Below are 27,994 nucleotides of genomic sequence, written 5' to 3' on the forward strand. Positions count from 1 at the left end.
TGGTGGTCTATGAGAGAACTATGTACAATTTTTTCCAATATAAAACTGACAATATCTTTGCACTTTATGTACATTTGATAATTGATATACACTTTTCCACCTGTTGCATATGTTTTGTCGCTTGTCTTTTATCAGTTTTAACTGTTCAAGGTGTTTAATGTAGGATACCACTGCATCTTCTATATCTTCTGTATTTTCTACCCTGGGTTGGTAGCTCTGCTGGTGGACAGAATTGTACCCGAGGTTATCGTTCGCCCAGTTAAAGCGATGTATTCGTTGCTTCGCTTCGATAAAGTTTGTATGTGCGATGTGTGATAGTGAGCATGCGTGAGTGCTTCACGAACTCTAGAACGTGTGGAGCGGTCTCAGTCAGAAAAATGTAACAACTTAGCCGGCTATTGAACCACTCTTTTTTGGGAGTGGAGATTTAGCCGAGCGGTTCTCTCTGTGGCCTCTCCGCTAGGCGACTGATGCCGTATGTTGTGGGTTCGAACCCGATTGAAAACTAGCCGTATTTGCTTGTGAAACTTGTGGATAATGTGTACGAACTTTGTTGGTGATTTGCTATTCAGGAAATATCACACGGACAATCAAAGTTTTGGCCATAAAATAAGCTTCTGTCAAAAGTGACCATCCCCTTGAACTTTTTTCTAAAAAATGACCCTGCCCCAATTCCCCCGGCCCACCCCCACCTGTAATTACTGAAGGCTCCTAAAGAATCGTGAATAATTACGAAATGGAACTTATTGCGTCTGACTTCAAACTTCCCTCCATCAAATGAAAGTTTAAAAGTGCTAAAACTCTCCATACATTAATATGATACGATACGATAATACGATACAATACGATAATCAAAATCGAGCCACACCCATCCCCTTCATTCAACAAGTTTTAGGCACGTTTTCCATTATTCAAAAGGCCCCTGCGTCTTACGACTCTCTGCCGGGCGGATTTCGACTAAACTAGGATTTCTCGCCAACGTGCGCGCCTTTTTTTCTATCAACTCAAATCGTACATTATTTTACTCTCGAGTGGCTGCATTTTTTACTGTGTACCGTTTGACACTCGGTTATTCATGTGAGTTCAACTTTATGTGTTTTTGTGGTTATTGTCTCTACTAACAATATTAGTTTGTTAAAAATGTTCTTTTTTGATGAAGGAACCAGCGAGTGACGATTTTGCGTGCCTCAATCGGAGTTCCATAATAACAACAACCGGTAGTACATGCTTCAGGTGTTTATGTCGAAGATATATAGTCTGCACGAAGTTGCAAGCGGTTTAAGGTCAACTGAGGACAATGACTTGACCCGAGGTCATGTGTACTTTGTTCATGAAGGCTTTTATCCTCGAGCACAGAATCAAAGATTGAAAGTGAACAGCGTCCTTTCGATTTGAATTCTACGAACTGTAGCTTGAGTTTGTCTGAAGCTATAAACTGATGATATACGTGATTGATGCACCAATATGGTTATGAGCCGACACAATTGAACTCACTCATCGTTTTATGAATTTACCGTTCTACTAAGCCAAAGACTCTTCATGAAATGTTACATGAAATGTTAGGCTGTCTGATTATCCATAAAATTCCTGGCTAACATCTATGTACAGTAATTACATGTAACACAGTAGGAATATAACAGATAGAATGATACATGTTGTAAAATATGATGTTAAAATAACACGATTAACACGGCAATAGATGACGTAATTTCATTCGTAGAGTGTCAAGCTAAATTCTATATGCTGGACATTTGAAACATAATTTACACGACATGTCAAAGATATGAAATATGGACCAGGACAAGGATATTACAGTTGATAATAGCAACTAAGTCATGCCCCGATTCAATCTATATTTTCGATAAGATTGTCAACCTTCGTTTTTTATGACCGAAACACAAATAAACGAACCCCATATTAAATTCCACTGCATTCGCTAGTCACGCAACAACATTCAACAGTTGGCTAGATTTCATCATAGTTGATGATCCCGAATTTATCGATAAATTGGGAATCAATCACGAATCGTAAGGCAGGATGGGAAGGAGAGACGGAAGGACAGTTCAGCCTTTGAAAAATAATCTCAATATTTGATAATTAAAGACGCTATTTTTCTTTTCCTTTTCTTTGTTTGGTGCCGCGTCATTTGATGGCGTCAACATTTAACACACACTGCACTTGGAAACGGTAAAGCCACCTGTGACCTTAAATGAACGTTAAGGATGAAAAAAGAAAATAGAGTATTGTTTATTTAGTTTGTTGAATGCAGAACCAAGTTTTATGATAATTCGAATGTTCGCGTCGCCAAGAAGAGGCGTGACAGTGTATTCTCCGTAAACTATGCTGTTGTAGTTGTTTATGTAAAATGTTAATTGTTGTCTAGGTAACAGGAGTAAACATTGCAATCTCTGAGAGTTTGTTCTCATTACATGCGGAAGGAACTCTCCATTGCAGGCGACATTTACACTCCTGCAGCATTTCTTTGAAGACCTTGTTGTGGTACTCGGCAATCACAAGCATCACCATCATTTCGGTAAGTTTCATGTGAATTACAGTAATCAGTCGGGATCTTTTCGTTATCATAGGGATTCATGTTTTGTTATCAGACCCTGATCAATTTGTTTGAGACAGGTGACGATATCATGTTGCGTGTTAGACGTTAAAGTGAAAGCGCCAGTGAAGGATGGTTACAGAGGGATAGGCAAATCCAATGGTGATTGAAAAGCAAGTTCGGTTGGTTTTATCCTTCGTTATACCTTCAGCACAGTGAATGATTTCCTGTTTTAACCGATTAATTCACTTGTCAACTTCATGCAGCATTACACCGATTTTTACTGGCAGATCTTTCACTTCTTGTATGAACCTCGTACATGTTTTCTACATCCGGGTCCTTGAACCGTCCACCATTTTGGGGAAAAGACGTCGATTTCCACAAATGTGAGCTGTTTAGACAAAGACGTTCTAAAAAAGAATTAACCATGAAGTGAGTTGACCTTGTGTCGATGATCTGAGTTAAATATAGCTGATTATTGGTACTGTAAAGGACTGTGTGAACGAGCCAATATATTTCCCTGTTGACAAGTTGATGTAGTTATGTCTAGAGAACAAAGCCATAAAGTCATTATTTATGGTTTTAAATCAATACACGATACGTGTTTCAAGTCTAGCTGCTTTATATTTACATAGTCTACATTACTTTCAAAATAACTGCATATACTCAATCTTTAGAAACAAAACAGAGAAATATCGAATTTATTTCAGTTTATGAAACGGGTTTTTCAAAAAAACAATGCGGAACGTGGGTTGCTCTCTTACCGGGATACCGAGCACACGACACGCAATGTTGAAGGCGTTCACTATATAGTCTAGTATTTTAACACGCACTACTTCAAGTTGCTCAAAGTTATCATGCAACTTCGGTATTATCAGAATGATGTAAACGCTGTCTGCAAGAGAATATCGATTTGTTCACGACAAAACATTCGCAGATATTGATTTTGGTTGGCATGAAACCAATCTGCCAAACATCGTATGATTATATCTTAGGGTGATACTTGTGATGTTTGAAATTACGTCATCATGAGAGTCATATTTTATTACCGCGTTCTACGATATTAATGTTATCAAAAATGTTTCCTTCAACTCCATGCCTGAAAAGCTTTCAAGCCTGATTAACCTGTCCATTTTAGCGAGATCTGAATTACGAGGAGAGTTTATCATATTTTTCAATCGCTGTCTCCAAATACTGCAAAGTAAAAGAGCTTTCGACACGCCGTATCTGTTACCAGCAGCAGTAGCCTTGTTGTAGAAAAAAGAGAAGAATTACACAACTTTAAATCTGAAACCTGAATTAGAATCTATCTTTAATGCACAACGCACAAATTTTCTCTTTAGAAACGCGATATCGGATACGGGACCCGTCTAGGGAGGTCATGATACTGAGGCTGCGTTTAAAAGTCATATGGTTCTGTCACTAGGGTGATTATTTGAAGGTTGCGTGAAACTGGCGACGAGGAAGTCGGCGAAGAAAAACAGTTGAGGGAATATGTTATATTATATTTTGAAATTCCATCAAGTGTATTTCCACTATTTGTGTCGGATATGTGAATACAGAATCTTGTTCTCCTCTTAAATTATGTCGATGTACCGAGTGTTCAGCCTGTCACCACAGCCTGTACATGTGTAATGTAAATATAACCATACGTTACATCTATGGTCCCTTTAAAGGGCCAGTAGCTGCAACTTTTCATTTTTCAATATTTTTGCATTTAATATCAACTTAAGTTTCTTTTTCTTGTTCCAAAAATATATTTAGATAGACGGAGTTTAGCCTGTCAGCTCAGCCTGTTCTCGTGTCAGCTGCATTATTTGTTGAAAAGTGAATTCCAGTCTTGATTGGAATCTAAATGTAAATAATAACAGAACATTTTACACGTGTAGTCGCTGTGTTGACAAGCTAAATAGAGGGTGTTTAAATATGCTTTTTTGGTAGAATAAGAAACAAAATTGGTGAAAAAAATCACCAGAGATTACAATTACAAGCCCTTTCAGATATAATGGACGACTTCAAAGTCTATAAGTATTGTCATTTCCTTGTATCTGCATTATGTTGTAGGGAGAAGTGAGGTGACAAAATATTATTATTAAACTTGTTCCTTGGCAGCAAATAATTTTTATGAAGCTCATCAAACATTGCTTGCAAGTCATAATTCACACGACATGTCAATGATGTGAAATGTGGACCAGGACAAGGATCTCACAGTTGATAATATCAACCAAGCAATGTCCCAATTCAATCTATATTTACGATAGTATTTTCAACCTTCCGTTATTTATGACGGAAACACAAATGAACGCACCCCGTGTTAAATTCCACTGCACTCGCTAGTCAGGTAATAACGTTCAAAAGTTCGCCAGACTTCATCACAGTTAGTCCCCAATTAATCGATAATTTGGAATCAATAGCAAATTGCAAGGGAGAATGGGAAGGAGAGACGGTATGACAGTTCAGTCTTAAAAAGATAATCTCAATATTTGATAATAAAAACTCAATATCACGCTCTTTCTCGTTTCCATTTCCTTGTTTTGCGCAGCGTCATTTGATGGCGTCAACATTTAACACACTCACTTCAAATCGGCAAACTACCTGTGACCTGAAATGAACGTTAAGTATAAAAAAAGTCGAGTCCTGTTTATTTACTTTGTTGAATGCAGAACCGAGGTTTATAGCTATTGAATGTTAGAATTGCCAAGAAGAGGCGTGTCAGTGTGTTATTCGTATGACGTTGTAGTTCTTTATGTAAATTGTAAATTGTTGTCCAGGTAACACGGGTAAACACTACGATTTGAAACGACATTGTAGGCAATATTTACACTCCTACAGTATTCTCCATTGAAGACCCTTGCCATACTCAGCACTCACACGTCAACGTTTCGGTAAGTTTCATTTGAATTACAGCAAAGAGTCGGCTTTTTGTTATGATAGGGACGTATGGTTTGTCATCAGACCCTGGTCAATTTGTTGGAGACAGGTGACGATATCATGTTGCGTCATGGTGTTAGAAGTTAAATTGAAAGCGCCAGTGAAGGACTGTTACGATAGGCAAATCCAATGGTGACATAAAAGCATGTGCAGTTGGTTTTATCCCTCGTTAGTGTACCTTCAGCAAAGTGAATGATTTCCTGTTTTAGCCAACTAATTCACAACTTCATGTGGTGTTACACCCATTTTTACTGGCAGATCTTTCACTTCGTGTAGGAACAGCGTACATATTTTCTACATTCGGGTCCACCATTCTGGGTGGGGGGTGGGGGGGGGAGTCGTCGATTTCCACAAATATGAGCTATTCAGACAAAAACGAACTTATAAGAATTAACCTTGAAGTGAGTTGACCTTGTGTCGATGATCTAAGTTGAATAAAGCTGATTATTGTGAGAACGAGCCAATATATCCCGTATTTGTGTTGACAAGTTGATGTAGTTATGTCTAAAGAATAAATTCATAAAGTCATTAGTAACCGTTTAAAATCAATACACAATACATATTTCAAGATTAGCTGGTCTACTTTACTTTCAAAAATACTGCATATATTAAATCGTTAGAAACAAGACAGAGAAACATCTAATTCATTTCAGTTTTTGAAACGCTTTTCAACAAAATTCAAATGACGAAGTTTTAGAAAACAGCGAGGGACGAGGGTTGCTTTATAAGTGGGGTAACGAGCTCACGACACACAATATGTTGATGCGTACACTAGTATTTTAATATGCAGTACTACCAGTAAGAATGACTTTAACTCTGTTTGCAAAAGAGTGGTCGAGGACAATCTTTAAGAAAACAGCGATGGACGAGGGTTGCTTTATTAGTGGAGTACCGAGCACACGACACACCATGTTGCATGCGTACACTACTATTTTAACACACAATACTCCAAGTAAGAATGATGTAAACTCTGTTTGCAAAAGAGTGGTCGATTTGTTGACGACAAAATCATTTGCGGATATTGATTTTAGTTGACATGAAACCAATCTTTCAGATCTTGTATGGTTTTATCTGTGGGCGATACTTGGCCCATGTTTCATGTGACGGTCACCCTTTTGAATTGTTTACTTAGTAGCACAAACAATAGGAATTTGGTGGGAAATGATCGGATAACCCGATTTCAATTGTAAATTTTGACCATGTTTGAAAGAGTTATAAATTACGTCAACATGAGATACTGGTCAAAAGAAATGCTTTCTAAAGTCCATGTCTAAAAATGTTTCAAGCCTGATTACCCTCCATTTTAGCTAGATGTGAATTTCAAAGAGAGTGTGTCATATTTCTCTGTCTCCAAATACTGCACAGTAAAATAACTTTCGACACACCGTATCTGTTACCAGCAGCAGTAGCCTTGTTGTAGTAAAAAGAGAAGAATTACACAAATTTAAACCTGAAATCTGAATATTTAATCTATCTTTTAGCGTATAACGCACAAATTTCCTCTTTAAAAACGCGATATAGGATACGGGACCCGTCTAGGGAGGTCATGATACAGAGGCTGCGTTGTCTAAATCAAGAATTTTGAAGTCAAGGCTCTGTCACTAGGGTGATTATTTGAAGATTGCGTGAAACTGGCGACGAAGAAGTCGGCGAAGAAAAGCAGTTGAGGGAATATGTTATAAATATTTAGAAATTCGATCAAGTGTATTTCCACTATTTTTTCGGATATGTGAATACAGAATCTTCTTCTCCTCTTAAATTATGTCGATGTACCGAGTGTTCAACCTATCACCACAGCCTGTACATGTGTAATGTAAATATAACCATACATTACATCTATGGTCCCTTTAAAGGGCCAGTAGCTGTAACTTTTCATTTTTCAATATTTTTGCATTTATATATTTATAATGTCAATTTAAGTTTCTTTTTCTTGTCCGAAAAGTATGTTGAGATATACAGGGTACAGCTTGTCAGCTCAGCCTGTTCTCGTGTCAACTGCATTATTTGTTGACAAGGGAATTCTAGTCCGGACCAGAATCCATATGTAAACAATAACAGAACATTTTACGCGTATGGATGCTGTGTAGACAGGCTAAAAATTACGTGGTTAAAATGCTCTTTTGGTAGAATAAAGAACAAAAAATGGTGAAATAATCATCAGAGGTTACAATTACAAGCCCTTTCGGATATAATGGAGGACTTAAAGGCTATAAGTATTGCCTTTTCCTTGTATCTGCAATATGTTTCAGGGAGAAGTGAGATGACAAAATATGATGATAAAACTTGTTCCTTTGCAGCAAATAATTTATGAAATTCATCAAATATTGCTTGCCATTCACCGTTACTCAAAAGAGAAGAGGTGCCGGTGATTTTCATTCGGAGTAGATTTTTATTCCATTGCTACGTGACAACACAAGTTGGCGAAACTTTAAGAATATATTATGAACGATATTGATACTTCGAAAGAGCTGATAAAATTCGCGATAAACAATTATTTACTCTGTTCTTACAGAAATAGATAATCATCCTTTGAGTCGGGGGCCATGTGAATCATGATATCCTTAAAGATCGAAACTTATTGAGTGTATAGGATAGTAGAACCATAGCAAACATCCAGATATCTGATTTACATATATATATATATATATACGCGTATACATATATATATATAATATATATATATATGTATATTCATAAATATGGTGCTACTATCAACAATACAACAAAATCAAAAAATAAGGTGAACCCACCAAATTTATCACCTCCTCAGGCCGAAGAAAGTTACCAGTGCTTCCATATACAAAGTTGGCAAATAATTCACGAGTAAGAAGACTTGTCAAAGTTCTGATTTAGGCTACTCAAAATGACCGCTTGTTGCGACCCAGAGTTGACCTGGGTTAATCTAGATGTGGCCTAGACTTATCTACTCTAGGTCATCTTATCTAAAACCGTGCTTTCTTATGCAAATCCGGCTGGGATACACTTCAGCTGGACAGTCACATAAACCAAGGGTGGTACCGAGACTTGCCTCAAGTCGCCTGGCCACAGTCTGCTGAAGTTTATTTCCTCAATTTATTGTCTTTTGATATTCATATGCTCACAGATTAATTTTGAGCAGGTTGTACCGAATGTGGGAGCATACCTCAGATTGACAAGTCATGTCTACTGTCTTCCAAATTAAAAACGACTTCATGCAAACTTCATGCAAAATCAAGTAAACTTACTTTTGAAGCATGTCGAAAAGAATATTATTATAGCAATAGTGGTTAAGATATTCTAAGTCAAATTGAACTGTTTAATCACTGGACATTCAAAGGTTATATTGGGGGAACCATCCGAGTCCAGAGTTTGGCTATTCAAAATGTGTTTCTGTGCATCAAATCTGTGGTGATGTTGTACGACTTCGATTTTGGTGTGAGTTTCACCACTTTGACATAGAAAAAACTAACATTATCAGCAAACAAAAAAAGTTAAGAGTAAATTGTCGTACCTTCAGGAGAATGGTTACTCTACAGTGCAGTTTATCACTTCTTTTCCTTATGAATCTTCGTTTTATTCAGCTATAATTGCAAAGACCCGTGTTTTTACGCTATAGTCAAACGTAACACCTCGTGAAATACTTCAACGATCCAGACCTGAGTATTTTGCTATAGCTATCCTATACACTCAATAAGTTTACATGATTCACACGGCCCCTGAGTCTCACTTTTTGCCGGGCAGAGTACGAGCAGGATTTCCTACCAAACGTGCATACACGTTTTTATTTATATTCAACTCAAAGGGTAACATTAATTTACTGTAGATTAGTTGCAATTTCTAGTACTTTTGACACTCAGTAAGTCAAGTAATATCAACGTTATGGTTTTTTGTCGTTAATGTCTTATTGACAATCGTTATTTTGAAAAAGGTGTTTTTTTGATGAATGAACCTGGAGTATAGATTTTGCATGCCACGATTGGGGTTCCATATTTCCAAAAAAACGGTAATACATACTTCAGGTGCCATCAGCTATTGTGTTTGTCGAAGGTATATTGTCTGCACGGAGTTGCAAGTGGTCTAAGGTCAACTGGGGACAAGGACTTGACCCTAGGTCATGAGTACATTGTTCATGAGGGCTTTTGTGCTCGAGCACAGAATCAAAGATTGAAAGTGAACGGCGTCCTTTCGATTTGAGTTCTACGAACTGTAGCTTGAGTTTGTCTCAAAGAATGAACCTGCGAGTGACTATTTTGCATGCTACAATTAGAGCTACACATTTACAACAACCGGTACTACATGCTTTAGGTGTCATCAGCTATTGTTAACACGATTGGAACTAATTTGGGATAATTGGATGATGAAGTAATGTCGATTTAATCTACAAATGTAATCTCATCTGCTTTTATTTTTACATTAGGGAGCGTTCAATTATTACGGCCGGGGGTGGGCCGGCAAAATCCAGAGGGGGGGGTCACCTCAAAGTTGAAAACTGCAAAGGGGGGGGGGGGTCATGTATTTTTCAAACAGCTCAGAGGTGGGGGGGTCACTTAATTTTCATAAGCATCCGTCCAGTCAAAAGGCAGTTTCAGTGTTCAGAAATACTCTGGGAGATAAAAATGATTCGCTGCATGATTTCATTCTCTGAAGTCATTTAATTGTAAATCTGAACAAAAGTATAATTATCTGTCACATGAACATCTTGACTTGGCAACTCTGAGGCTTGTTTTATTGTAAATGGAGCTCACTGACCGTAAAGTGTCAAAATTGAACAATTTATATGCTAGGTGTTTGAAATATAACTCACTCGACATGTCAAGGATGTGAAATATAGACCTTGACAAGGATCTTGCGGTTGACAATAGCAACCAAGCAATACTCTGATTCAATCTATATTTAATACGACAAGATTGTCAGCCTTCCGTTTTTATGACCGAAATACAAATAAACGCACCCAATGTTAAATTCCACTGCATTCGCTAGTCAGATAATAACGTTCAAATGTTCTCTGGATTCATCAGAGTTGATCCCTAATTTATAAATATTTGGAATCAATCTCAAATTGCAAAGAACGTTTGGAAGGAAGTATGGATGGACAGTTCAGTCTTACAAAGATAATCTCAATATTTGAACTTGTTCACAGTTTCTTCAATCAAAACAAATATTCTAGGGCCAGTGAAGTTTAGCAGGGAATCTCTTTCTCACTTCCCGTTCAAAGGTGCCTTATATTAATGATAAGATCTGTAAAACACACACTTGGCTGCCAACACCAAGGTTATAGCCACCTATATTGTATTTGGAAATTTAAAATTTAGCAAGTGTTACGTATAGTCGATAAAGAGATTGTTGAAACAGTGAGAGGTAGAAACGTATAGTCGATAAAGAGATTGTTGAAACAGTGAGAGGTAGAAACTTTCTATCTAACGCAGCGTTTTCAAAGTGGATCAGACAAGCTAAACGGTCTCGGCAATGAATAATGCCTCCATAAATTGTTGCTCTTGCCTTTGCTAGTGCTACTTTCACTTCGTAAGTTCTCCTTTGTTGGCCGTGACTGCTTCGCACTAAAAATAACTGTCAGCTGTCATTACATGAAAATAAGTAACCATTACAGATAATCACTAATATCTGTGACGAATTGGATGGTTCGATTTATTGAAAAATTTCTTTCAAATAATATATCTTATGATGTTACTTGCAGTAAAGCGAAGGCAGTCATGACGATGCCCGGTGAACCGCCCGGCTACATGTCGGAGGATCCAGCCTTCATGAAAGCTCCTGTCGTCACACAACCGCAATCATCAATGGCACAATCATCAACGGTAATTCAAACGTGCCTGTAGCACATTACTCATTTCAAAGTTTAAATCACCCAGTGCCATCAGACACCATTAAGCAAAGTTAGTTACTCAGTCCAGCCGTATTGTTGAATTTAATTGAATTTGATATTAACTATTCTGAACCGATGAATCCGTAGATTAACTTTTATGCATTGAATCCAACAGAAAAGAATACTTCAGCAGTTAATTCGCGTAATGATTTGTGAGTTATAATTTATAGCTAACTAGTTCCTTTAGTTGACGTCATGGCGAATCTTACAAATCGATTATCAATATCAGGTTAATTTTATTCTTTAGATTTATATTTTGGTGCACATTTCACCATAATAATATTCGTCCACAGATCGATATTGACTAAACACAGAGTATGATGCGTGATGTACGATAGGAATATTTGAGTTTGACCTTAACATTCACGCTGTAATTAAAACCATTTTATGTGAGTCACTATTTTGTGTAGATAATATAATTTCTATCGACCATTTTGCAAATCGATTGAAACATGGAAGGGAATTCAGCAAGGTGAAATTGTAATTTGTAACCATGCTATGGTTTATTTATCACATTCTTAACTGTCATCTTTCCTTTGACCTTAGAATGTTGTCGTTATGAACACAGCTCCAGCCGTTCATATTATACCGCCTGGTCAGTGGACAACAGGACTGTGCGGATGCTTCGAAGATTGTGGAAGTTGTAAGTGTGGTAACAAGGAGAGAGAGAGAGAGAGAGAGAGAGAGAGAGAGAGAGAGAGAGAGAGAGAGAGAGAGAGAGAGAGAGAGAGAGAGAGAGAGAGAGAGAGAGAGAGAGAGAGAGAGAGAGAGAGAGGAGAGAGAGAGAGAGGAGGGAGGGAGGAGGAGAGAGAGGGAGAGAGGAGAGAGAGAGAGAGGGAGAGAGAGAGAGAGAGAGAGAGAGAGAGAGAGAGAGAGAGAGAGAGAGAGAGAGAGAGAGAGAGAGAGAGAGAGAGAGAGAGAGAGAGAGAGAGATTTTGTGCAGCTGTCTGTTGGTTGGTTGGAAAAAACCGTGACTGATGGCCAGCATATATGTTTTTCAAGTATAGAAAAACTAAAATAAAATACAATTGAAGTTCAAGTTTATAGATGCCTACCTACACGAATCATGATGACATTCCAAGCGTTGATTGAGAGCGGAGACAACACGACAGTCTAAGTACATCATTTGTAGTCACGTTACGAACACAGCAAGTACATAACCAACAGTTATTTGAAAGAAAATGTGCCACAGAAGGCAAGGGGTAAAGTAACCAAAAAGAACTTGTGAATAAATAGACAGCATGAGTGTCAGTGAAGCGGCAGAATTGTTGAAAGCAATCAAAGAGAAAGGACAATCTGAGGATAGACAGTGTATGAAGATTGAACAAAAACGAGCAGAGAGTAAATTGTAACCATTGTGTAAGACTCCACTTGTCAATAGCTTTAGTTCTTGCATGCCACTGCAAAGATATAAAAGTTGTTATTTGAATTCGTGTTGTGCTCAAATCTAATTTTAGTGCAGCAAAAGTCAAAAACAGGAATTACGTGTTTGACATACTTCTGCTCTAGTATTTGACATTTTAAGTAGATATATTCTGGTAGATTTTATCAGTAATTGCATTTCTGTAATCAACCTTCAAATTTCCTTTATCAAACTTCTCTATAATACATCGTACCGTAAGTTTCAAGTACTCTTCTAACATAAAAGTATTGTTTGAATTTAAAAGTATTGGCGCGTTAACTTTCCTTTTTTATTTAGCCTGAGCTTGGGTCTCTGAAGGCATATCGGTGACCTTTGACCTCTTCATTTACAGGCTTGGCATCGTTCTACTGTCATAACTGCTACCGATGTTATCTTGCCAACAAGCTTGATGAAAGTTGCTGCTATCCTATTTGTGTACCTGGAGCAGCCACCGACTTGATGGTTTTAAGGATGAAAGTAAGAACGATGAACAACATCCCGGTAAGAAAAATAACATATCCTTAAGAATGGTCTATTAGATGGTAGGAGGAGTCACGGCATGTCGCAAAGCATTTTTCTCGCTTTCGAAAATTTTACAAATATTTTCTTAGGTTTTAAATTTCATGCACCACTTTCTACAATTATCGCTTGGCCCATTTGTTCAGTACATGCTCTGCTATTGGTTCGATTTGAAAATCGCCCACGTGACTTAGTCTAACGAGGGATCTTATCAATCTTGAATGTAAGAAACGACAAGATGCGCCTAGAAACCTGCTGATTTGTCGACTTTTCATTGGTAAGAGGTAAAAATGTCTGAGTATGATTGAGAAGGACTAATGTGCTTTGAACCTACGTCGAATTTTACCACTTTCGATCTAGGTGCATTTTTGGCGATAGAAAAAAGTGTGTGAAAATGAAGAGGCATCCCTTGTTTAAAGTTAGGCTGTATTGAATTTTGCAGCGCATACTTTGTTCCTTTCTTCAAAAACTATCAACTATACAACAATAACAATAACAACAACAAAAACAACAACAAATTTACTGCGTCTAAACATTTTTCCTTCATTTTTAAAATATTTAATCATCATCACCATCATCTACATCATCATCATCATCATCATCATCATCATCATCATCGGATATCGAGGCCCATATGGCTAGATCGGCCTACTTGTACATCATCAGGCCAATGACGAAGTGAACACGTGGAGGTAGCTATTTTACTGTAAAGGTGTGAGTGGTTTGTGGGCAAGTGACGCGTTGAAGAGAGATCCAGGCAAAGGTTTAAATACCCCAACATCACACATGAACATTACATGATGCATAATGTCTTAATGTTCATTAAACTAAAAATAAGCAAATATAATATAATAATAATAATATATATATATATATATATATATATATATATATATATATATATATATATATATATATATATATATATAATATTATAATATATTTCTGAGGAAATGTTGACAACAAGACACAGGTTATTAACCAAGTTAGAACATTCAAAGATGGCAAATGAGCGAACAGGAGAAGTACCTGTTCTCGGGCGTTTAAACTTACCAAATCTCACAACGCTGACAGGAAAGTCAAAACTACCGATATATATCTATTATAACACATGTAGCTGGAGCACTATTACATGCCTAAATGTAGGCCTTCAATAGCACCCTCATTGATCAAAAGTGTATTTCATTTATGTTCAACATATCTTTACACAATGTATAAATAATCTTTCCTACAGGGTAACGCCATGAATGACTGTGCAGCCGCCTGTTGCTGCCCATACTGTGTAGCTGCTCAGTTATCGCGAGAGTGGGATAACACTATCGGCAGGAGCCACTATTAGACGTCCGTGTTCAAAACTCGATGTCGGTGACACCTCCAACCAAGTTACTATCCATTTTGTATCTCATCATTTGCAACTCTTTTCTTTCTTTAAGATAAAAGTGCATTTCAAGAAATTATGCTTAGTGTGTGAACATTGAACAGTGAAGTATCAAGTATGATATTGACCTTTGAAAATTGTATTTATCCAGGAAAAGATAATCCATCATGATTATTTACTCAAGTTACATATGAAAATTAATGACAAACGAGGCTGTTGCAGATTAAGCATCATTTGAATACTTATGTTCTGTTCATTTTGTAATGTCTTTTGCGTTTTAAAATACTTTAAACGGTGAGAGAAAATCATGGCCTTAAATGTTTAGCTGTTCGACTGACTGACAGACAGCTTCATGTGTGAATGCACATGTATGTATGTATGTATGTATGTATGTATGTATGTATGTATGTATGTATGTATGTATGTATGTATGTATGTATGTATGTATGTATGAATGATTGCGTCTAGACACCCATATGTATATATTTTCTATGCAAATATCCGTGTACATATAATTTACTATGTACCTGTCTCTACGCTTAAACTAGCTCTTTTTGTACCACGTGAATCTGTGTGCACCTTTGTGTAGAAATTGCAACATTACTGATAGTTGGTACTGATAGAGGGATCTTAGTTAAGGGTCGCTTTCAATAGTATTCACAATGATAATAATGAAGAAAAGAGAACGTTTTACACTGCTGCAGCTTTGATAGTGCAAGTACTGAGTTCACGGTTATTGAGTTATAATTTCATGTCCTTGATAAATTATCTACTTAACGCACTCATGGTAAAATACATATACATGGCATTTACAACATTGTCTTCCATTATAGGGGATATAAGATGTAAGGTTTTTGCCATATTCTCAAACTTTCCTAGAGGATAATGAGACATCCAGTACTGTGCCAATAAAACATAAGTAATGTGTATAACAAAGCTTGTTTTTTGCTGATAAATAAATTATAGACTTAAGTTGTTTGTTGTGTTGATGGGCAAAATACAGGGCGTTTCATTATGTCGTCTGTGAGTCAAAGCAAAAACCGCAATTGAGAGTCGGACCAAGTTAACATACACATCAGGTAAGGTTTCGGCTCAATCTGAGAGATGGTGGAACTTCTGCACTTCTTTGTCTGATCAGCTTACTTTCAAGCTAGGAAAGTGCCTCGATCCAAAACTTGCAAAATGAATATAATTTCTTCAATAACGGAATCTATTTTAAGATACTATACAATCGTATTACCATCACCATCAAGCTATACATGAATATTACCTTCACTTAATGCATTTCCAGTTTTGTTTTGTTGTATATTTCTGTTTTGTAAAAGTAGAAACCCTTACCTTGTGATTATGATTTCGTTTTTTATTCTGAATGAACTACTTTGTAAAATTCTCTTTAAACGGTCACTATAACTTTGCGCCAATTGTAAAGCCGTGTAGAAGTTTCAGTAACAATTGCAACCCTGCAAGGCCTCGCTCTACTTAATACACATGCAGAAAGCTATTCCTAAGCAGTTTTCATTAAAAGCAACTGAGAATGCTATTAAGTTAGCAAATAGGCAATTTAAAGGGACAAAGTCGGCCATTTTTTATGAATTTTGTTTGTTGCAAGATATTTCTCATATTCATGCATCGTGTCTAAAACCAGGATCGAATATTAGCATGGTCATCCATTCATTCAGTATCTTTCAACATGTCAAACAAAATAAGTAGTATCTCATATAAGTTAATGAAAAATGACCGACTTTGTCCCTATAATACCGTGTACTTGACCCATACACTATAGGAATGTGCAATTGCACACTCCAGGCAGCTTACCGGTCCAAATGCATAATCTACATCATTGTATGAACATACTGTTACATGCGGTGTCAGTGAGGAGAAAGATTATATCCGCCTACTAACTGACCACAGGGTCCTCGATCTCCGATGACGATGATGATGATGATGATGATGATGATGATGATGATGATGATTTCTGGGTTGTGAAAAATTCTTTTCCAGTAATTGAAAAGTTGAACGTCATCAACACTAGGAAAAAGGCCAAATGCATCTCAACATTCGATTTCAGTACACTTTACACCAAAATTGAACATAAGGATCTACTGAAAGAATTGTACAACGTAGGTGACTTTGTATTTGAGGGTGGAACTATTCGATATATTGATTTCTCTTCTCCTACGGCATTTTGACGCAAAGAGAAACAAAGCCTTTGTTTTTCTAAGGCATCACTAAAGTCTGCTAAAAAACATCTCATAGTTGAAAGCTATTTCCAGATAGGCAACATACTCATTTTACAAAACACAGGCATTCCTATGGGTATTGATCCAGCATCATTTTGGGCAAATTTATATCTACACAGGCATGAGATTTATGTCAAACCTCATTCATATCCATATAGCTCGTGCTCGAAAATTTCATGGATGCGCACGATTCATCGATGACATATGTCTTCTAAATGATGTTGGAGAGTTTGGTAGATCATACGAGCAAATATATCCTGCAGACTCACGTTGAAGTGTGAGCATAATGGACAACATGCTACATTTCTCGAATTGGAAATATCTATAGTAGGTGGAATGTTCGTCTGTGGACTCTTTGGCGGGCTCGATGATTTCGGGTTTTCTATTGTGCGAATGCCAGATCGCGAAAGTAACATCCCTTCGTATATTTTTTGTGGCACTGTGTTGTCAGAATGTCTTCGCATTGCTCGCGCTGCACTTCTAATAGAAGATTTTGTTCCAGGGGTTGCCAGCCTGTGCAGCGGGATGTTGTCTCGGGGGGCGGCAACTTGAGATTATCAGACAGTTTCATGGGGCTATGAACATAAACATAAAATTCATGAACACAAAAATGGTTTTGATGAACATAAACATAAAATTCATGAACACAAAAATGGTTTTGATGAACATAAACATAAAATTCATGAACACAAAAATGGTTTTCATGAACATAAATATGGAATTCATGAACACAAAAATGATTTTTATGAACACAAAAATAGTTTTCATGAACATAAAAATGGTTTTGATGAACATAAACATAAAATTCATGAACACAAAAATGGTATTCATGAACATAAACATGGAATTCATGAACACAAAAATGATTTTTATGAACATAAACATAAAATTCATGAACATAAAAATGGTTTTGATGAACATAAACTTAAAATTCATGAACACAAAAATGGTTTTCATGAACATAAACATGGAATTCATGAACACAAAAATGATTTTTATGAACATAAACATAAAATTCATGAACATAAAAATGGTTTTGATGAACATAAACATAAAATTCATGAACACAAAAATGGTTTTCATGAACATAAACATGGAATTCATGAACACAAAAATGATTTTATGAACATAAACTTAAAATTCATGAACATAAAAATGGCTTTGATGGGCTATAGGAATAGACCCTAACATCATGGCATACACTCTGTAATTAAAACTATTTTATGTCAGTCGGTATTTTGTGTAGATATTGAACATTTTGCAAATCGATTAAAACATGGAAGGGATTTCAGCGAAGTACAATTGTTATGTGTAACCACGCTATGGTTTATTTCGTCACATTCTGAACTTTCATCTTTCTTTTGACATTAGAATGTCGTCATTGTGCAAACACCCCAAGCTGTTCATGTTCATGTTGGTGCATGGACCACAGAACTGTGCGGATGCTTCGAAGATCGTGGAAGTTGTAAGTGTGGTAACACAGAGAGAGAGAGAGAGAGAGAGAGAGAGAGAGAGAGAGAGAGAGAGAGAGAGAGATTTTGTGCAGCTGTCTGTTGATTGGTTGGAAGAGACCGTGACTGATGGCCAGCATATATGTTTTTCAAGTACATGTAATGCCAAAGTAAATAAAAGACAATTGAAGTTCAGAAGTGTTTAGTTTTTAGTGTTTAGGAGGCACCGTGGGACAGGGGTTAGGGTAATTTTAACAAAGTTAAAAAAAGTAACATTTCATATTATAGTAAAATGTCTAAAAAGGTGTTATCTTATACAGTCACTGAAAACATGAAGACAAAGTGACCACATATCTAAAGTTGCGAGTGGCATTACTTATATTGGGGTAGGTGTCGCGTAAAAGAAAGATGCAGGCAAAAGATTGAAGAGCCTCAACATCACTTAGTTGAACATTATAGGATATGTTTAAATGTTCATTAAACTAAAAAATCTATTGAAAATATATTCTGCGGAAATGTTGACAACCAGACACAGGTTAGTAAGCATGTTAGAACATTCGAAGGTGGCCACTGAGCGAATAACAGAAGTGGCTGATGTTAAACTTACCAAATCTCACAAAGCTGTCAAAAGGGTGACAGCTCGTACCACTTAAGTAAGTGTGACTGCATGTGTATAGTCAATATTTATCGTCGGAGAAGTTAATTCTTTTGACAGCTAATTCTGTCAACGTGCCAGTAAAGTCAATACTACCGATATATATCTAGTGTGCCTAAATGTAGGCCTTCAATAGCGCCCTCATTGATCAATAGTGTATATTTCATTTCTGCCAAGCATAGTTTTACACAATGTAATCTTTCCTTTCCTACAGGGTAACGCCATGAATGACTGTTGTGCCGCCTGTTGCTGCCCATACTGTGTAGCTGCTCAGTTATCGCGAGAATGGGATAATACTGTCGGCAAGAGAGGCTAGACGCTCGTGTTCCAAAATCGATGTCGGTGACACGACGAACAAAGTCACCAGTCATTTTTTATCTCATCAAGTGCAACTGTCTTCTTTCACCGGATTGTAATATCTAGTAGCTGCTGCCGAGGAACGCCAAGCGACTACCAGTAACACGATTGGAACTAATTAGGGATAATTGGATCTTCACATTTTTCAAATTTCTTAAAAATGTTAGGTTCCCTATAGCTGAATGTTGCAATATTACAAATTACTCATAAAAACAAGTGTATAACTTAACAAGAAAAGCAGATGTGCTTACATTTGCAGATTAAACCGACATTACTTCACCATCCAATTATCCCAAATTAGTTCCAATCGTGTTCAGTCTGTGTGACATTTTGTGAAACACATAATCAAAGGGCAACTGTCTTTCTTTCGCGACGCGCTTCTATCAGGAGTTTTATCGACTTAGAGCTTACAAGAAATTTAGATAAGTTTTCTATTTCGTATATTGCAAGGATATTTAGGGGCCCAAGCCTATGGGCTGGGCCCCTATTGTTTTTACAGGAGTTCAACTTTCCTCGTTTGGTTCTTCTGCTCTTTTTTGTCGACCTGGAACTCAAACACCGCTTACCACAAAGTTCTAAAACTTGCAGGCTAATAGGTACCTATGAAACGGTCAAATATTGCTTGCAAGTCACCGTTACTTAAAGAGAGGAGATACATGTGATTTTCATGTGGAGCAGATTTTTATTCCACTGCTACGTGACAACACAAGTTGGCCAAACTTCAAGAATATATTCTAGAGACCTGGCACAACCATGTACTAGGATGTGCAACGCTATGCTACAGGGTTGTGCTAGCATCCTAGTACAGTGTAGATGAGCACGACTCTGTAGCATAGCTGTGATTTACATCCATGTAACAGAGTAGATTTTTTTGCAGTCCTTTTGCATGAATGTAGCACGAAACACTGTAGCAGAGTCAGATTTTCTATAGTTGTGTCACAGGGATGTGTGAAACAACACTGTGATTAGACTACAAATTATATCCCTCAACTATGGTTTCCTTTCACAGCCATGTCCCAGTAGCTCTGCTAAGAAGCCCTGCCACAGAGGTGTATATACCACTGTTACATTACTTTACACACATGTGTTGCAGGGGTGCGTACAGACCTTGTACAGTCCTATTGGCCACACATGTGTACCAACCCTGTGTATCATTTCAGGCATTCTCATTGCCTTGCATTTGCACCTTATTAACAATTCTGTACACTATGAGAGTGTTTATACATCTCCACACAACACCTCTTTCATACAAAAGTGCTACAGCAATGAAACATACAAAAATGATACATTTTAATGTCAGAAATTAATGATTTATTTCACACTATTTCAAGCTTTTAACATAGTGCAATATTTTAAACCCACAATGATAGGTCAGGTGTGAAGTAAGCCAGATAACTGGTGTCAACAAGAACGTTATTCATTCATCTTGAATTTGTAGCAAGGTTGACAAATGCACATTGTATAATGATATGAACAAGCAACCTAACGTCAGATGTGGCAAATAACTACTTATGACATGTGTTGATACAGAAGACTGAAATCTTTTTTAGCAGATTTCAGGATGAGCTGACAAAAAACCGGCAAAAACAGCGGCAAAAATACGCAATTGAAGATTGCATTATAATTTGAACATATAACATTAATATCATCCTAAGAACATGTCAATCAAAGCTATTAGACAAGTAGTTTTTTGAGAAACAAAATTTTTCACCAAAAATGGCAATAATTACTGAAGAATAAATAAATTGTAGATTTCATCATGCATATATTTTCAATATATCACATTACAGCCCCCACTCAATTATTCGATTTATCTAATATAAATATTATTTCCTTGATAAAATATTCAATGGAAAACAAAAGAATGACAAGCTGTTAATGGGCTGTTGACACATTTGCTAATGCGAGAACCAGGGATTGAGAAGGGTGCCTTTATGTTCATCTGTAGAAACCTGAAATCACATATCAAAGCTATCAGGTCAGTACTTTTTGAGAAATAGACTTTTAGACCCAAAAATTGCAAAAATTTGCCCAAAAATTATGAATTCCAAGTTTCATCATAATGAATGTATCACATTTTGAGCATCCCTATGAACCTGTATACCAAATATCAAAGCTGGCAGAGGAAATAAATTTTTGACAAAAAATGACAAAAATTGCCTTAAAAATACAAATTTGCATATTTCTGTAAAATTTGAACAAATCTGAAATAGAGCATCACAACAGACTTATATCCCAGACATCAGACATGAAGTTTTGAAGATTTTTGAAAGATTTTTTACCAAAAATGACAAAAATTTGCCTTAAAATCACAAATATGCAAATTTCAGCTGAATTTTATTAAATCTGAGGTCACCCCAGTGACCTGCATACCAAATTTCAAAGTAATCGAATATGTGGTTTCAGAGAAGACTTTTTGACTGAAAACAGCATAAAATACTCAAAAAAAATATGATTATGCAAATTTCATCAACATTTGAACAAACCCAACTGATGCCACTCCAAGTGAACTGCACATCAAATTTCAAAGCAATCAAACATGTGGTTTTAGACACAGAGAAGAATTTGATGGATGACAGATGGACCACAATAAATACGCTGGATGACACTGGACACTCAGCCTATTTGATAAGTGCTCCATGTCGCTGACAGCGAAGATAAAAATGACCACAAAAATGAATGTCTCTGAATTACCATTTTTAAATAATTTCCACTGAATTATATTCTACCGTATACTTTTTAGCTTTCTGTGTAAGTAAAAATCTCATATGGAACAGTTGCCGTCTTTTAATACTGCAATATAAGTTTAATGTAAACTAAATTAGAGTTATAGTTTTAACAATTTGCATTGAAATATTTGTTTACTCTATAGAAAGGATAATGTCTATTGTGTTGAAATATTTTTGTCCAGATTACATTATTTTGAATTCTGCTACATGATGTGACAACTCTACATGTAGTTCCTTCGTAGATATGCTGAATACATGAGTGACCCACAATACTCTCAGCATTTACAAACTCCATATCATCAATTAATCGTAACACTTTGCAATTGTATTGGCAGTACTTGGATATATCTATAAATTTCTGAAAACCAATGTAGGCTTGCTCTTGAACATTCACATATCTTCTTAAGAATCCATATGCAACCTATTAAAATAAACCAAAAACTAACATGTAAGTGCAAAATATTACCAAGGTTGGGAATATGGGCAAGTTACTCGCAAAGTCCTTTCACAGAACACCTTACATCATAATTTAGTTGTGATTCTCTATGCCATATGTAGTAGAAGATAATCTGGATTTTACAGAAAAAGTTCCACTAGTCTACCATACCATGCCTGTCGCATTTTGATTGGTCAAGCAGAACCAGGTGACTGACCACAAATACACAGTAATGGTTTGTTTAAATGCCCATGAATATGAATAATAAGATAAACAACTCAAAGTATTGTAACTTTACAGCTCAAACGTAAATCATAATCAATCACAAAATAAAATTGAGCACTTGTGGGCCAAGTTCAGATACTTTTTTTCTGAAAACATCTCTGGATTTGCCAAATTTTTCCAGTGCACATGACACTGTGTCGCGTATTGCTCAGTTCTGGGGCCCAGTTTTCATACACTTTGGAAATTTTTGCAAATTTTGACGGTTTCCTTGGTTTCGTTGATAATATAATGGAAATAACATACTCCATCCTGACTATTAATGTTTATTTATGGGCGTGGCAAGCCTTACCCATTAATTTTTGGCTTTCCTCTTTTCCTTGCCCATAAATAAATGTTAATGGTCAGCGCTTCACCTGTTATTTCTATAACAAGTCATCGTTGATGACACAGTCCCCACTTGTTAATGGGTAGTACTTTGATTACAGGTCCTCCGAGAGGATAGAGTCCTCTTCATTAGGTCTGTGATAAAAATACTTTTGAATAAATTCGCTTGATACATGTCTGAGCTGTAGTTCAGGACATGAAAAAATCGTAATAAAATGGCCACATGGCGACCTTATTGGATCGTATCACAGAACAAATCTATGTGCATATGTATGACAGACATCCAGCTCTATGGATTTGCTCAGAATTAGATATACGCATAATTAATGAGGTACAGTATGAAGCATCATAAGGTCTCCCATCATACCATATATGAAGGGTGTAGCACTTGTGGTTACTGAGTTATGGACAAACATGTATATTTGAGGTCAAAGGTCATCAAGGTCATGTGACATTTTGTCAAAAAAATTGTTTTGCTAAGTTCTCCCTATATACCAAAAATCAGGCCTCTAGCTCTATTGACTCGCTCAAAATTAGATATGCACATAATTAATGAGGTACAATATGTGGCGCCATAGAGTGTCCCATCATACCATACATGAAGGATGTAGCACTTGTGTTTACTGAGTTATGGACAAATATGTATATTTGAGGTCAAAGGTCACTGAGGTCACATGACATTTTGTCAAAAAAATTGTCGTGCTAAGTTATCCCTATATACCAAAAATCAGACCTCTAGCTCTATTGGCTTGCTCAAAATTAGATATGCACATAATTAATGAGGTACAATATGTGGCATCATAAAGTGTCCCGTCATACCATACATGAAGGTAGTAGCACTTGTGGTTACTGAGTTATGGACAAATATGTATATTTGAGGTCAAAAGTCACCGAGGTCACGTGACATTTTGTCAAAAAAATTGTATTGCTAAATTATCCCTATATACCAAAAATCAGACCTCCAGCTCTATTGGCTTGCTCAAAATTAGATATGTGCATAATTAATGAGGTACAATATGTAGCGTCATAAGCTGTGTCATTATACCATATACCGTATGAAGGGTGTAGCACTTGTGCTTACTGAGTTATGGACGAATATGTATATTTGAGGTCAAAGGTCACTGAGGTCACGTGACATTTTTGAAAAAAATAGCATTGCTAAGTTATCCCTATATACCAAAAATCAGACCTCTAGCTCTATTGGCTTGCTCAAAATTAGATATGTGCATAATTAATGAGGTACAATATGTGGCGTCATTAGCTGTCCCATCATACCATATATGAAGGGTGTAGCACTTACGGTTACTGAGTTATGGACAAATATATATATTTGAGGTCAAAGGTCACCAAGGTCACGTGACATTTTGTCAAAATATCTGAGATATCTGCATGAACGGATGGACTCACAGATGGACTCACGGACGGACATGACCCAATCTATAAGCCCCCTGGACTTCATCTGTGGGGACTAAAAACTGTGTCACTGCATCCTTTTTGCAATATGAATACGATGAGAAACTAAATTTTTATTTTTCTTGGCCTTATACATGGGAGTCTATGGACTGCCTTATACATGGGAGTCTATGGACTGCCTTATACATGGGAGTCTATGGACTGCCTTATACATGGGAGTCTATGGAGAATGCCTTATACATGGGAGTCTATGGAGGTGAAAACTAAAAAGTCCTCTAACACGGCCAAAATTGATCGCATTGTGAAACAAATCGACGTGCATCTGTATGGGGTAGGGAACTATCCTTGTGCAAAGTTTGAAAGAAATTGACCAGGGCATGTCTGAGATATCTGCGTGAACGGACGGACGCACGGACGGACGCACACACGCACGCACGCACGCACGCACGGACGCACGCACGGACATGACCAAACCTATAAGTCCCCCCGGACGGTGTCCGTGGGGACTAACAAACATACTCACATAAAGATGTACATACATACATACATACATATTTACCTGCAGACATACATGCATATATGCTTATATACATTCAGACAGACATAAAGACATATACACAACATACATACAGATAGACATATACACACAGACATAAATACTTAAATACATACAAATATAGGCATACATGCATATACAAACATACATGCATACATTTTTAATAGACACATACAGACATAGACATACAGACACATACATGCATATACATACATACAAATAGGCATACATGCATATATATATACATGTATACATACATCCATCCATATACAACCATATTTTACATACATACATACATACATACATACATACATACACACACACACAGACAGACAGACTGTTCCGTGGCTTAACCCTTTGCAGCCCAGCTCATTTGCATAACAATGTACAGTGGAGACCAGAACTCCCCACTCAAAAATTAAAATATTCTGTAATCATTAACAGTGTATTGTTTATTCCAAATTTGTAAAAAAGTGGCTCAAAACTGACTACAGCAACCTGAAATTATTTTAAAGCTTATAAAATTTCCTTTCCAATGATATATTGCTTATGGGGAATTCAAGAAAATTACTTGACACTTTTCCTCTTCAAATGAAGCTTGCAGCTGATTTATTGCGCAGCTTTACACTTTCCTTTTCAGGTAAGAAGTCCCAGATGAAATAAAAATAAACAAAACACATAATTTGAGTGTTTCTTGTTTTTTTACATGTTATTTTGAAAATCAATGTTTTTCTAATTTTGCAATTGTTGTAGCATCATAGAGCCGAGACTTGCTGTATTATATCATCAACCAACTTGAGCAAATTTCATGGCACATTGAGGAAATGTTTGCATCATTTTTAAACGTATAATACAGTAAAAGTAATATTGAACACAAAATTATCAAATTTACAACAAAATAAAAGTATTTATTTATAAAGTGTCTTTAATTCAAAAAAATGAGGGTACGATAGTTCTCTTTTTGGCGCCTGTACCGTGTACGTCCGCCTTTCTTTCCAATAAATTCTGGGGATTGAAGCTCAGACAGTATCCGCTAAGGGGACAAGTAAGCATCTAAACCTTGAAATACTACTTGACTGGCTTGGCTTGCATGTACTGGATCATATGGTCTTTGAATTTTATCATAGCCTAATCAATCGACAGCTGGCGAAATGACCGTAATTTGCGGGAAAAGAAAATTGAACGCCTGAGGTCAAGATGAGGTCAAAATTTGAACGTACGATCATGCACGCGGTTGAGGTCACCGGCGGACACATCGAGTTCATTATCATTGACATGAAAATACTTCTGATATCGGTTCTTTGGCATTACTTTTGCGATCCCCGGTACTTGTAATCTGTCGTCTGTTGACCAGTAGTCGTTTACATCTGGCATGGTGTGAATTTCGATCAAAATATTTTGCTATGAACGCCCGCATTTCATCAACCTTCGTACTGGTTTACGTCGGCGCCGGGCCATCAACACTGAGTCGCGTAGTGGTTGATTTCATCGACAACTTGTTGACGAAAAGGCGGCGGAATTAACAGAAAAAATAATCTAACGGCTGAGCTCCGATGCCTAAACTATGATAAGAACCAGATTCAGCGACCAGAAAATTCAGAAGATCGATATTTCGTACCATGAGGCGACCCTATGAGATCTCACACTATTTATCGGGCGCTTCCGGTTATAGTTTGCATGCAGCATGTACTTGCCGTAGCGCTGCATTGATCTCACCTACGTCAATGTCACTCACTGTTTCTACGTTTTGTAAATGGAATCAACAGAAAAAATAATCTACTGGATGAGCTCCGACGCCTAAACGATGCTAAGGGCCAGATTCAGCGACCAGAAAATTCTGAAGATCGAAATTTTATACCATGGGTCGACGACGGATCTCACGCAAAATATCGGGCGCTTCCGGTTACAGTTTGAAGTCCTAGAACTGGAGTATTTGCCGTAGCGCTGCATCGATCTCGCCAACGTCTATGTCACTCACTGTGTCTACGTCTGAAAAGCCTTCAAATTCCTCCTTTTCGTCATTGTCAAGGAAAATTCTCATGATTTAGGTATTCGAGCGACCGACATCCGCGATTTTTCAGTGAGGGTTAACGCTACGGCAGGACGTAAACAAAAATTTAAAATTCAAACTTAGCGTTGCGTCCGAGAAAACATCGATCGATTTTGTGCAAAAACTTTTAATGGCAACCTGTATATTTATGAGCGGGAAAATGTAGCCTAACATTTGCTTAGTACGTCATCAGAAAATGATGATACGTTCATCACGGAAAACCGTTACGTTTCCCGCATTTTCAAATCAACCCGGAAGTCTGGAATGTTCGGGCGCTTTTGGGCGCTTTGGCCGCACCCCCATAGGGCGTTTGAGGGCGCTCTGGACTGCAAAGGGTTAAAGTATAGCTTTTACTACCATATACATACTCCATGGTTCCAATGTTTGAAATGTGACTTTTATGTTTCAGACAAATGCTTATGACGCCTGAAAGGGAAACAGTCATCAGAACTGCGCCTTGCGAATTTCTTGTTTACAAACAATGTATTTCGTGCACTATATCTAGATGCATCTCATTATCATAGCTGCAACATTTAAATTATATGATGTAGATTATGACAGTCATGTTAACTTTAATCAATCACCATTGGATACAGTGGATACATTGGTCATATGGGTCCCATACCACCTTGGAGCGCAATTCTGACAACTGTATCCTTTTAACATGAATGTATGAGAGGATGTTAAAACCTACCGGATCAGTTGGCCTTCTTTTCAAATACCACCTCGCATGATGAACTCTAATAATTGCAGTTTGCTGAATGACATTGTTACATCCTTGGATAGGTAGTTACTGTATGTGTATCTTGATCTTACAACCCCCATGAACTGTTCACATCTGGAACAATATGAAG

General features: G+C 37.0%; 2 protein-coding genes across 2 annotated transcripts in view; both read left to right on the top strand.

The window, feature by feature from the left end:
• Positions 1-2,285: 2,285 nt before the first annotated feature.
• Positions 2,286-15,616, top strand: LOC139144865 (placenta-specific gene 8 protein-like). Its single transcript, XM_070715682.1, has 5 exons — positions 2,286-2,533; positions 11,157-11,277; positions 11,892-11,988; positions 13,100-13,248; positions 14,501-15,616. The coding sequence occupies exons 2-5, from the start codon at positions 11,173-11,175 to the stop codon at positions 14,603-14,605; spliced, it is 456 nt and encodes a 151-aa protein (XP_070571783.1). The 5' UTR covers positions 2,286-2,533; positions 11,157-11,172; the 3' UTR covers positions 14,606-15,616.
• Positions 5,377-27,994, top strand: part of LOC139144866 (placenta-specific gene 8 protein-like) — a 52,645-nt gene continuing 30,027 nt past the window's right edge. Inside the window, exon 1 of the mRNA XM_070715684.1 lies at positions 5,377-5,436. The gene's annotated coding sequence lies outside the window, so the exon portion shown is untranslated. The remainder of the gene's footprint in view (positions 5,437-27,994) is intronic.

Source organism: Ptychodera flava, chromosome 12, assembly GCF_041260155.1.
Source record: "Ptychodera flava strain L36383 chromosome 12, AS_Pfla_20210202, whole genome shotgun sequence".
NCBI lineage: Eukaryota > Metazoa > Hemichordata > Enteropneusta > Ptychoderidae > Ptychodera > Ptychodera flava.

What these genes read in the sequence shown, in the direction of transcription:
- LOC139144865 (XM_070715682.1), top strand. Translation starts at nt 11,173, where the DNA reads ATGACGATGCCCGGTGAACCGCCCGGCTACATGTCGGAGGATCCAGCC. An exon ending in CTTCGAAGATTGTGGAAGTT is followed by an intron (nt 11,989 to 13,099) that starts GTAAGTGTGGTA and finishes CTTCATTTACAG; the next exon opens with GCTTGGCATCGTTCTACTGT. An exon ending in GAACGATGAACAACATCCCG is followed by an intron (nt 13,249 to 14,500) that starts GTAAGAAAAATA and finishes TCTTTCCTACAG; the next exon opens with GGTAACGCCATGAATGACTG.